The sequence below is a fragment of the Leptonotus elevatus genome, chromosome 8 (assembly GCF_054856555.1).
Source record: "Leptonotus elevatus isolate MCC_2025b chromosome 8, RoL_Lele_1.0, whole genome shotgun sequence".
Lineage (NCBI taxonomy): Eukaryota > Metazoa > Chordata > Actinopteri > Syngnathiformes > Syngnathidae > Leptonotus > Leptonotus elevatus.
The window spans coordinates 17734114-17747277 of record NC_141246.1 but is presented as its reverse complement, the minus strand read 5'-3'; the positions used below and the strand labels follow the sequence as shown (position 1 = coordinate 17747277).

At 39.0% G+C, this 13164-nt stretch overlaps 1 protein-coding gene across 3 annotated transcripts; it reads left to right on the top strand.

Moving 5' to 3' along the window:
• Nucleotides 1-966: 966 nt before the first annotated feature.
• cpz (carboxypeptidase Z) lies at nucleotides 967-11379 on the top strand. Of its 3 annotated transcripts, none has more exons than XM_086082759.1 (13): nucleotides 967-1209; nucleotides 1551-1583; nucleotides 1774-1825; nucleotides 3362-3684; nucleotides 3772-3987; nucleotides 5570-5766; nucleotides 7632-7793; nucleotides 7939-8097; nucleotides 8164-8299; nucleotides 9817-9956; nucleotides 10171-10270; nucleotides 10362-10507; nucleotides 10592-11379. In XM_086082759.1, the coding sequence occupies exons 1-13, from the start codon at nucleotides 1116-1118 to the stop codon at nucleotides 10793-10795; spliced, it is 1962 nt and encodes a 653-aa protein (XP_085938885.1). In that variant the 5' UTR covers nucleotides 967-1115; the 3' UTR covers nucleotides 10796-11379. The 3 variants fall into 3 exon arrangements, with proteins under 3 accessions (XP_085938885.1, XP_085938884.1, XP_085938886.1); XM_086082758.1 differs by having other exon boundaries at nucleotides 5570-5805; nucleotides 10592-11378; XM_086082760.1 differs by lacking the exon at nucleotides 967-1209 and having other exon boundaries at nucleotides 1550-1583; nucleotides 1774-1838; nucleotides 5570-5805; nucleotides 10592-11378.
• Nucleotides 11380-13164: the final 1785 nt, after the last annotated feature.

The following is a 13164-nucleotide window of genomic DNA, read 5'->3' as shown; positions in this document are numbered from 1 at the left end:
GCGTTGGGACCAACTTAATTTTCTTAAATGACTGTGACAACTAGAATTTCTAAAATAATATTGAATACTCCCAATATTTGTATTATTATTTAATGATGTAATGCAAAACTCATATTTTTATTACGAGTAAATAGCAAGTACGTTCAACATAAATACATTGCACAAGAAATACTACATCCATTTTCCATTTCTTTGAGTGTGTGATGCTATTTTTGCTTTCATGGCGAGGGAACGGCAAATGGAAACAAACTTCTCAACCTGCATTTTGCATATAAATCAAGGATGGGCCTCTATTTCACCTCTCCATAAAGTTTCATGCATGTAGCTTATGTTTTTTGTTTGGTTTTTGGTAATCAAGCTAACACATACAAAATAATTTTTGAAATTATGAAAGATTAAAAAAAAAAAAATCTATTTTTTTTTATCTGTGACGGACCACACACATAAAGATAGAAAATCTGACATTTAAATGTTGGTCATATTGTGAGTGGTGTGCTCTGATAGTGTTTTTTTTAAAATACGTTTTTAATATCAAAATTGAAAGTAGAAGTCATGGAAAGCAATGGCAACCAAATATGTAAGTATGCAACTATTAATTAATGAGATATTTAATGAAAATAAATAAGTAGAGTTTAAATTTTGCCACAGATTTTCTACCAAAAACAATGAACACAACCATTACCATAAACACTTTAATTTCTTATGTGGGCCAAATGAATGACTCAGCGGCCTAATTTGTCCCCCGGGTCTTGAGTTTGACACCTATGCAGTTTAGAAAAATCTTTGGGCCCCTATGAATCACATGCCATAATAGATCATGTCAGCTTTTGAGACGATGATTAAGACTGTGTTGCTGGTTCTAATTAGATACGTGACCCACCCTCTCTCTAGCCCCCCCCCCCCCCCCCCCCCCCGAGCGGTGCAGTGAAATTTGATCGGTTTGCAGTAAAGCCACTCTTGGCCAGACTCAGCTCTTCGGGTCAGGGATGCGCTGCCCAAACAAAGGAAGGAGGTTTCCGTGCAGCGGGTTGTAATTACCATCCCGCTTTCAAGAAGTTGTGACTCGCCACTCGCAGCTGCCACATCACACTGTGTTGTCTGCTACGCAAAGAAACATGCTTTTGGGACTTTTGGGGCTGTTTCTGGCTTTGGCGGAAAGTTGTTGGTGCGCGCCACAGCAGACCTGCCACCCAGGAGACCAACTTTTGGGTGAGTTGAATGTTTTCCCCACATATTTTAGCAACAAAGACCGCATCATTAGAATATTGTCTATGCATTATGCAGCGTTATTTGTGCTTTAATCCACTATTCTATTGTTTAACAACACTCGATATTACTGTAGATTTAAGAGCCCCCTCCAATTGAATATAATCCAAAGCGTTGAAATTGGCACCTACAAATCTCACTTCAAAACACATCAGTAAGGATTCTGTTTTATTTTTTATTTTTATTTTTTTAAAGACAAATAGCGCCCCCTAGCGTTTATATATGTTACGTGCCTTCATTTCTTCCATCTTCATGTGTGGTATTTTTTGACCTCCCACACACAGGAAGATGCAGTAACAGTGTGACCGAAGCAAAACGTAAGTAAAATAAGTGTACATTTTTATTTATTTGACCATTGATCTTGATAGCCTACTGTTAATTGCAACGTGACCTACATATGCTAAAATATATATCGTTTTTTGTAGATGTATGCATGGAACAATATATTATAACCTATGATGAGATTTTCACCTTTTGTGTGATAACATACATTTCTGTTCCCGACAGCGACCTGCACAGAGATGCATCTGAGCTACTGTAATGATGTAGGATACACTAGGTGGGTTCTAGAGGTTGGTATAAATTCAGCAAATAAATTAGTCCCATTGTCCGCTGTACAACATTGACCTTATTTGGTTATACTAAGTGTTTATATAGAAGGCGAAGCCAAACCAAAAATGTTCTTTACAATAATATGTTCTTTGCAGCCCCACTAGTCTAAACACGGTATTCTGATTAATATTGCGTTTGTGGAATACATCAGTTAAGCAGCAAAATCCACCCGTTTTTACCCATCTTTAACAAATTGAAATCAAGACAGTCAACATTAAGCAGCACAGTAAATAAAGCCATTATACACAACAATCTCACAATAACATGGGTCTTGAACTAGGGCGGCCATTTTGCCCCTTGCTGTCGACTGAAAGTGTCATCACCGTTGCTCAGGGCTCAGGTTATGACCAGTCACGGTTCACTTGTTTTCTGAAGCTGAGTTGTGATTGGTTGTTAACAAACGCAATATTACTCAGAATGCAGTCAAGTGGGGGCACATAGAACATATGCTGCAAGGCAACCCAAATATGTATGTTGGTACCTTAGTCTGTCTCTGTCACCATCCTATACTAATCCATTTGTAAAGTAATAATTACAGTAAATAATTGTATGAAAAACATTTCTCAGCCAAATTGCAGTCATTTGCGCCCTCCAGTGGACAAAATGAGTAACAACAGTTGATTTTTGTGAAAAACAGCAGTTTGGACTAGGGCTGGGAATCTTTGACTGTCTCACGATTCGATTCAATTCAGATTTTTGGGCCTGCGATTCGATTCAAAATCGAGTATCGATTCAGAAAATTTTTAGATTAAAAAATATTTGATTGACAATGATTTCTGCTTCAATTTATAGATATGCAAAGAATTGTCATGATCTACTCTGTCTGACTCGCTAATGCTAATTAGCGCGCTACTCGTGGCACTTTTATCACTCAAAAGAACGACTATTCATACAAAACGCTTCAGGAATGTATACAGAGAAGCATCTTAGCATCCTACACTGCAAAACAACAACTTTTATTGGAATAACTTGATCATGACTTTTTGCTCCTATGTGGCTACAACTTAACAGTGTATCAGAACGAGCAGAACCACACTGGCCCAATGAACAGTGCTCCCAATAAAGGCACCCACAAACAAGGGCAAGACAGTATAAAATAATTTAAATTATTTGCTTAAATAAAATCGGTTTTGGGACATTTAAAATTGATTCTGAATCATACTAAATGAGAATCGCGATTCTTATGAAAATCGATTTTTTGGGCACACCCCTAGTTTGGACCCCCTGACGGACTGATTACGGCTTTCGAGCCGTATATTTGATACTCCTATTTGTGATTGGCTTGAAGTTACACTTTGTGATAAAGTGTTGCCTACTTAGTTTTTGTTTTAGTGGTATAAATCATTAGATTAGACTTTGTGTAGGTATAGATTTTGCTTGTGCTAGCTAATTAACAAACTGCAATCAAAACAACTACTACTTCCCCACTTAGTGGAGGTAACAACCTCCAACCTAAAATTTCAATCTTCCATTGCTACCCCAGAACAATATTTCCCAACATCCTCGGCCACCGGACTCGTATGGATGCCGAGTCGGGGGCAGAGTACCTCCTCCTGAGTGTCATCCACGGTCTGCTTAACGGCGAGTGCTCCCCTGACATCCGTCTGGTGGGCTGCTCGGTACTGGCGTCGCCCTGCCGGGATAACAAGATGATCAAGCCCTGTCGCAGCACATGCGAGGCCCTGAGGAAGGACTGCGCCCACACCTTTGAGGCCATACACATGGCCTGGCCATACTTCCTGGACTGTGACCGCTTCTTTGCAAGTGACCAAGAGGGCTGCTTTGACCCATTGGCGGCGCTAAGAGGTAAAAAAATAGAACAAGTTTGAGCTCTTGGACAATTCCAACACAATTCTAAATGTAGTCCTCCAATCATCACCTCGCCCCTTTCAGCCAGACAGGAGCTTGCTAGGTCCAGCCTCTCACCAGATGAACCCAGCACCATCATCCAGTTCACCCACACCACCAACAGTCAGATGTACAGCTTGCTGAAGAGAACGGCAGCCAAGTGTTCCCACATCTCTCACGTTTACAGCATCGGCCGCAGCAATGAGGGTCGAGATTTACTGGTCATCGAATTCAGCAACAATCCTGGACAGCATGAACTATGTAAGTACGACATGTTTTTGACTTACCAAAATATTGCATAGTCTTTCCCACAGGAGTGGTAGCTGTTATGTCTTCAAAGTCTGTTCCACCACAGTGGAACCAGTGGACTCTCAGATAAGGACCAAGTACATATTTTCCACAACTTCTGAAGGCGGCGGTACCACTGTAATGTTCACAGATCATGCTTGTTTTTACAGGAGTTATTCTCCGAAACGTGCCATTTCCAACTTGCAATTTGTAAAATTTTCATGCGGCATTAAAAGACATGTTAATCCTCCCAAAAACATATTACCCACCTCAGGCTTAAAATGTTTATTAGTATTATCCATTTTTATTTAGACCTTATAGCCATATTGTACCACTCAGTCACGGACCGTATGCACACTATTTAAGTGATGGTACATTAAATAGAATGTGCTGTAAAATTCCTTTTTTTTTTTTTTTTTTTAAACCATCAATATGTAATTCATCAGTATGTAATTTAATCCGTTTTTGTTTTTGTTTTTCATTTTTAGGCTCATTGTCATTGGTGTCATCGTTTTTTACAAAAATATATATTGACTTCAAAATTTGAAATAAAACCTATAGTCCTTTGACTAGTCCACAAAACTAACATAATTCAGCATTAATTCATGAAGCATTTCACTCCATTTTTCGTTTTGTTGTTTTTTATAATTTTTTTTCAACAAGATGACCGACCCTGTGATAGGGTGGTTCACTGTGATGGGGGGTGGTAAATTTCACCCTAAAATAGCTACTATATGTTCAAGTTCCTGACCTATTCACAATTGAAAATATTATTTTCTTTACAATAAAAGTGCACAATTTTTTATTTAAAAAAACAAACAACAAAAAAGAATAAAACAGAATGTCAAAATAATTTTGTTTGGAAAAACAACAAAAAAGAATGCCAATTTTTTTTTTTTTTAAACAAACAAACAACCACAACAAAAAAGAATGAAACAATGTTCCCCCCCCCCAAAAAAAAACTAACAACAAAAAAGAATAAAACAGATTGTCAATTTTTATTTTATTCAAAAAAATCAACAACAAAAAAGAATAAAACAGAATGTCAGAACTTGCCTTTTTTCTTCCTGACTGCTCCAGAGGTTCAAATTATTTCACTTTGTCTTTGTGATGTCAGTAATTTATAGACAAAACTAGTAAGTGTGACGGGGTGGTAAGACAAACTGAGGGACGCACACAAATAGTAAAATTTTTACTCAAATGTAATGTTTGACTTTTTAATAAAAATATCTTATGGAATCAGTGACACACTTATAATTCGTGGCCATAATAAAGGTTTGATAAACATCTTTAATCTATTTGGTGATATTTTAGATGCAAATGTTATGTTGTAATGTAATGTAATGTAAATGTTATGTTGGTCAATTCGGACATGTGAAAATGGCCATGTCCTTATGAAAGTGATTAAAAATAGTATGTCACTCTTGAAAAACATAATATTTACTCAACACCAATGAAATAAAGCTTTAAAAACACACTTTTTTTTGTGTGACTCAAAATGGCTCTCGTCCGGTAGAATGTCTCACAATATTTACCCCCTGTCTTACTACTTTAGTGGAGCCGGAGGTCAAGCTGATTGGCAACATGCACGGCAATGAGGTGCTGGGCCGCCAGCTGCTCATCTACCTGGCTCAGTACTTGTGCTCAGAATATACCTTGGGAAACACGCGGGTTCAAGCCATCATAAACACCACCCGCATTCACATCTTGGCCTCCATGAACCCCGACGGCTACGAGCTCGCCGCTGCAGAGGTAGAGGATAGCAATGACCCGGAGCTCATCAACCAGGAAGTAAATATTGTTAACAGTACAAAAACAAGACAAACCGCCATTATCCGTTGTCAGTCCACTTTTGCTTTGTCTTTCTGGAGGAGGGGTGAAGGCAATAAGTACTGATTTGATGTCTGGTGGTGTTAGGCGCGATGTTGTGCAAAGTCAAAATGTCATGTAATTGTAGTCTCATCTGAAATACGACATGACTACATAGGATTAGCATAGCACATTATGCAGCTAACGGGGAACTCTCCCACCTTGCTGAAGTGTGACTACAGTAAAGGTAGTCCACGCCATCTGACAAGTAAAAATCATTTGACTCACGTCAGTAGTCATACCTTCCACCTTCCAATCTTTTTTTTGGTCTGTCTAAATTCTCAGGCCCTCCCACAACCAGATTGAGTCATCAGTTATATTAGATTTACAAGCTAGCAAGCAGAATTGACACATTACATCACAGACTACCTGGCAGTGGGAGAACTCTAACCATTTTATTTCCTACTAACGAGTAAGCAACTCACCATTTAATTTATTTCTTCATCGTCATCGTCATCATCATCATCATCATCATCATCCTTTTCTGTATCCTATTATGCCTTTGTAACCTTCCAACCACCAAGCACATTTTCTGTCAGAAATGTAAACATTCTGAAAGAGAGACTTTTCTCAACTGTGTTTGTTTCATGTTTTCCTGCATCCGTTTTTTCATGCCTTGTCTACTCGTTAGGTTTTTGTCTCCACCTGTTCTCCTCAGCCCATTTCCTTATGTCAACCAATCAACTCCCTCCAGGTGTGCCTCGTTGTCTCGACAATTTGTTTTCCTGCTTTCTGTGTTTTTGTTGCGAGTAATGTTTCCCTAGTTTTGTCATCCTTCCTGTCATGTTGAGTGTTTTGTTTCCTTTTTATTTTTATTTTTAAATTGTGTGTTTTCCCAGTGGCTTGTTTGCCTTTTGGTTTTTGGAAATATATATATATATTTTTTTTTGGGGACGTTGCTTCCCTGTGATTGGGTCCTCCAATTTTCTGTCAAAGCTGTGGGTAGCTGGGTTTGCTTGTTGCACCTGTGGCAAAAAAAAATATGGCGGGACCGGATGCAGGGAAGCATGGAGGCAAGGCAGGAAGAAAAAAAAAAAAACTCCCTCTATAAAAGTAATTTATTTCCAAAAGGCAAACAAGCCAGGGGGGAAACTCTAAAAAAAAAAAAACATTCAAAACCGAACACTGACCATGACAAACATATTAACAACACTATGGGAAATGTGACTTTCAACAGCAGCAACGAACCGCCACAGATGGAAAGAAAGCGGGGGACAAAATGCAAGCAAACTATTGAGGACGATGAACATGACACAAAAGTTTGGAGTGAGCTAATTGGCTGACACGAGGAAAAGGGCTGATGAGAATAGGTGGTGACAAAAACCTAAAACATTTTAAAAAAAAGGACACAGAAAAACAGAGACGGATCATGACAAATACTCCATATAAGACTAGCACAAGCATCATAAATTAAGATATTGAGGAAATGATCATTTAGGGGGTTCCTATTCAGTGTTTCCTCTGCATGCATATACTGTATTTAATGGACTGATCACATGCTCAAATGTCTTTTCAATGCCATTTGACATAGAACTTCTCTTGTCGGATACACGGTCTTGTCTACATAGTCTAGTCATAGTCGTAGTCTAACATTTTCTAGACTAATATCTAAATAGTTTTCTCACCACATGCTTCCCATGATGCCTGCTCCATCTAACATCTACACATCATCATCATCAATATGATATATATATATTTTTTTCTCACATAGTTTAACCCTCCCAGTTGTTTGAATATAAACGTTTCAGGGTCACTTGCTGAACGGTTGGACTAATGGCCGCACAAACGCCCAGAACATTGACCTGAACCGCAACTTTCCTGACCTCACATCTGTCTTCTACCGGAACCGTCGCAGCAGGCACTACCGCACTGACCACATCCCAATTCCCGATGGCTATTGGTTTGAGAAGGTAGAATGAAATGACAGTACATTTGACTATTTTCTTTAATGTGTGTTCATCGGGGGGATGTGGTAAATAAACCAGTGACTTTGGGTCAAAACCATTATTAATACGCCACTAATAGAGTCAGTTCAGTACATGTCCTGCACTGTAGGTGGCACCAGAGACCTTTGCAGTGATGAAGTGGACCAGGTCAATTCCCTTCGTCCAGTCAGCCAGCCTCCATGGAGGTGAGCTGGTCGTCTCTTATCCCTTTGACTACTCCAGACACCTACACGAGGAGAATATGTTCTCACCCACTCAGGATGAACGGGTAATGGATGAACGATGTGGATGGTACTTGTTGATGTAGCTCTCTCAATAACCATGCCACCCGCAGGTGTTTAAGCAACTGGCTCGTACCTACGCTGACGCCCATGCCACCATGTCAAACAATGACACAGACCGATGTGGGGCACACTTTTACCGAACTAAGGGCATCATCAACGGGGCGCTGTGGTACAGTTTTCCTGGAGGTGAGAAAGTGACGTTTTTCATTCCTTTGAGTTTTTTCCCCCCCATGCCCACATTAGCGACATGTGTCTTTGGCTTGTGTACTAGAATTGTGTAGTTTTGTTGTTTTAATGACCGTTTTTCAGAGCTATCATTTTGTCATAGATAAACAGTAAATAAATAGTAATACCATTCTTTTTTTTCTTTTTTTTTAGGGAACCATGTTCCTAAATTCTACATTAATGTACCACTTTTGCCCTGACTTAAGTTTTTATATTTTTATATTATAGCACACATTTAGCCGCAGACACTTTAGAGGAACAATTTGGCAAATTTTCAAGGTCAGAGGTCAAGGTTTATATAGCACATTTCAAATACAGTAAACACTGGCCAAAATGTTGAACATATTGAAAATAATACTATTATAAAAGTTAAAACAAAATAGAGAACAAAAGACACAAATTAAAACAATTAAATGCAAATGTCCAGCTCAACTTGTGCACATTTAAAATCCAGTAAACACTGCCCAAAGTCATATCATCGTAATATCTGTATATCAGCAAAACAGTGAAAGGACAAACCGTATTTCCTAAAAATTGAGCTGAGTGAGCCATCATATATAAGGAAAACAAACCCGGGCCTAGTATAGAACCTTGGGGCACACCACATATGAGGTATTTTTTCTTTTTTAGTTTGGCATTTAAATTATCTTTTTAACCCCTTTTATTTATTTCCTTACTTCCCAGTTCCTTTTATCATATTGTCTTTTAGCTTTGTTTTTGCCTTTTATTCTGTTGTCTTTTAGCTTTTAACTGTTTTTATTTTGTTGTCTTTTAGTTTTTAGTTCCAGTGTTTCCTGGGTGCCTTTCCTCACATGGTTTCTCTGTGCCCTGCCATGTTTTTTTTCCTTTCTTTTTTTTGTCCCCTTTTTTTGTATGTGTGTGTGTTGGGGGGGTCTTCTTTTTAGCACCTTGAGTTGCATTTTAATTTATGAATGGTGCTATATAAATAAAGATTGATTGATTGATTGATTCGTGTTTTGGCTGACGGAAAAGGGCCAACGCTCACAAAAAATGTCAGCAGTGTCTTTAATTCCAACATATAATTCTAACCGTGATAATTAAATCTCATGATCCACAGTATCGAAAGCTGTAGTCAGATACACGGATGTTTTTGTCATTATTCCACCACTATTGATTATTATTTAAATGATCAAATGAGGTGACATTTTAAACCATTTTGATGGTAAAAAATAAAATAAAATGAAATTAAGTGTCCACCTACCCAATTAAAGCGAGTGGCATAGCAATTTACTAGCCAATTTGGCGTACATTTATGACCACCCGCCAAAATGAACTTGAACCCGCATTTGTCGGGTTGGCCAGTGTTAATTTAGAGCCCTGATCTGTGTAACTGTGTACAAGTGTCATACAACTGTTAGTATTTTGCTTTTGTATTAGCAAGAGTGTTTAAAAAAAATAAAGTGACATAAATCATTATTGATTACAAAAACACAAATTCAACATTTCTCCTTTTGCAGGCATGTCAGACTTTAACTACCTGCACACAAATTGTTTGGAGATCACAGTAGAGCTGGGCTGTGACAAATTCCCCTCGGAGGTCGAGCTTTACCCAGAATGGAAGAGGAACAAGGAAGCGTTGCTCAGTTTTATAGAGTCGGCAAGTATATCGGAATATTTTGTTAACTTGGCAAAATTGATTGCATGCCAACTGCCTATCAAAAATAGATTAACATCTATCTGAAGAAGGGCCATTAGCAGTGGTTCACGTAGCTCACGTTCATGAAGATGCCAAGTCAGCTGGGATAGAAGCTGCTGCCGGTGCATGTGATGGAAAAAGGAAACACAGTTCCACTTTTTCCCTGCTCAAACAGGTCCATCGTGGGATTAAAGGTATTGTGAAGGATGTCGATGGCAACGGGATCAAAGACGCCACCATCTCCGTCAGGGGGATTCGGAAAGATGTCACCGCGGGTAAAATCTAGCTGCAATATTACCTTGTTTCTGATCTCCTTTTCCTGCCTGCGGATCTGACATCAACGCTCTCGCTCTGTGCACCTTTCAGCTGAAGGCGGAGACTACTGGCGTCTGCTGAGCTCTGGTACTCACATCCTGACGGCTACTGCCAAAGGTTACTCCAGGGTCAGCAAACGGGTTCATCTGCCTCACAACCTGAACAAGGCCGGACGTGTGGACTTTGTCTTGAAGAAGGTCCGTCGGCTGTTTTGCTACGTAGGATTGTTAAAATGTGATATCCGTCCTCTATTGTCACCCTCCTCTCCATCTTGTATGCAGGTTCCACTGAAGCCTGATATTGATGACCACTTCTTCCCCACAACTGACACATGGGATCGGTTTGACCCTTACAATCAGTTTGAACGCCACAGCGAGCCAGATGTAGTTGAGGGGGGGATCGAGCGTCAGGAAAAACCCTGGTGGTGGTCCTACTTCTCCCAGTCTGGCATCTTGCCTCCAAACTGGCTGCTGCGAAATGTCTAAATTCACTTGAGGACAACACAGATCTCATTGTACCACTGCAAAACTCTTTGGATGCATATTTGGAGCAGCTGAGATGTATTAATGTGGACTTCAACACCACATACACAACTTTAATGGTTTTAAAAGGACTTGACAAAACTATTTTCTCCCAGGCGTCACATGTAATTCTAGTGAGCATTTGAAGGTGATGACATCCAAAAATAATGGCATGCACTATTATGATGACAGACAAGTAAAGGCAGCTGCATAAAATGTGCTCATTTTATTTTTTAAAGTCTAATGGTTATTTCTTATGTTTTGTATCACAAAAGCCTAGAAACGTAACAACCTTTTATTTTATTTTTATTTTTTATTTTATTTTTATATTGAGCACAACACTGACACATGGTTTAGTAGTAATGTTGTGCCACTTAAAGATGTTTTGCTTTGTTATATATAAAAAATAAACATAGGCTATAAGATACCTGAAATTTGTTAAAAATAACCATATTGTTTGCTTTCCTCAAACAACGTTTCGTGTTGCAGTTTTACCACCGATTGTACCATACTGACAGATACAAAGTATTTTAGTTACTTATAGTCCCAGCAGAGGGGTAAAATACAATTAATATAAATACATACATAGACCTATATAAGAGAATTATTGAAATTGTGTGCAAATACAGCAATCGTTGTGACGTTCAGCTTATCCCATCACAGCGAGTCAATCGCTACAGAACTGCATTCTTTTTGCCTTGTTTGTACAAACTTTGACCAATAGAGGACGCCAGTGTACATGTAACGCACAACTCAACCTCTACCAAGCCCCCCACCCCCCACCCCCCTCTCTAATATCAGTACAGTAAGTACTGTGCATGTAGTTTATGGAAGTACAGTAGATAAGGTACAGTAACAGTTTATTATAATTATATGAGCGGATTGAGCACAAATCTACAGGTGCCGCACACAAATACGTTTTTTTTGGGGGGTGGGGGGGGGGGCTTGACTAATAAAAGAAGAAATAAAAGTAGGCCTATTTTATTGAACCCCTAAAATGAGATTAATACCCGTTTTTTTTTTTACTTTGACGCTCCTCGGATGTTTAGCTGAAGTATCCAATGAGGAAGTGGCGCACCACCGAGCATGCTCAGGCAGAAATTTGCTTCTCTCTGCGCTGGTGGGAGCAGACGTCACAAGTTTAATTTTCAATGGCTAGACATGTTATCAGTTGAGCGAAGCAGAATTAATGCAAAAGTGACCACATTAGCAAATAATAAAATAGCATTTGTCCAGGAAGGAAAAGGTTTACAATATAGTCGGACAGTGATGCGAATAATTTAGTGAGTTAGCTTACCGGTGGTTATTAGGTCACACTTTCACACTATTTTACCGAGTTAGTGTATCTAGCGCATGATTTAGGAGTCAAAGGGTAGCTACTGACTTTTTGGAGCAACTGTAATGAAAGCTAAATTGGAACTGTACACAATTCATCTAGGCTACAAGCAATAGCTTAAGTGTTTTTTTTTTTAATTTTTATCACCATGAAACCATTAGTAGTGTTGTGTACTGGACAATATCAGCAAGCAGGCTTAACAACATACATTACTTCTCTCACTGCACATATTTTAGAATATGTGGACTAACACACAAACACACACACACACGTTTGTTTTACTATCTTTGTGGGGGCATCTCATTGACATAATGCATTTCCTAGCCTATTCCTTACCCTTACCTCAACTATAACCCAATTCAAACCTAAACTCTAAAACCAAGTCTTGACCCTCAAAAAGAGGCCTAAACTTGTGGGGCCCAGCAAAATGGCCCCACATGGACGGGTGGGCCCCACAACTCTGTGAAATCCCAGAATGTTGGCCCCACTATGTAACAAAAACAAGACTACACACACGCACGCACGCACGCACAAGCAAATCGTTGCATCCAGTTATATTATGTAGCGAGTAATATGCTATTAATCCAGAAGGGATGTGACGAGCCTCTCATTTATCTCAAAACCATGTACAAAATAGGGGTTACTAGTTTCAGAATTGATAAATGACTGACCAACAAAAAGTGCTCATATTTTGTTTTTTGGCTAGCATTATTAAAACGTGTAAGGATATCCGTGAGAAGGAAATGGTGTCGGAAAAGTTGCAATACGATTTGAGCTCTGCAGGGTTGACCAAGTGCACAGCATATCTAAGAGAATAAAGTATTATTACCTTATTTGAATCTAATACAGCTACAATTTGGCTTTCAAATACTTGCGCACGGCAATGCATTTGTCTGGAATTAGTTTGTTACATTAGTTTTTCTTCGGCTTTGATTCTCAAGCTCACTGCTGTTAATGTTTAACCCTAAGGAGAATTGTTGCAAGAAGAAGTCATTGT

Coding starts and splice junctions, on each gene's coding strand:
- cpz (XM_086082758.1), top strand. CDS start 1,116: ATGCTTTTGGGACTTTTGGGGCTGTTTCTGGCTTTGGCGGAAAGTTGT. Junction 1,826..3,361: donor AATGATGTAGGATACACTAG/GTGGGTTCTAGA, acceptor TTGCTACCCCAG/AACAATATTTCCCAACATCC. Junction 9,957..10,170: donor TGCTCAGTTTTATAGAGTCG/GCAAGTATATCG, acceptor CTGCTCAAACAG/GTCCATCGTGGGATTAAAGG.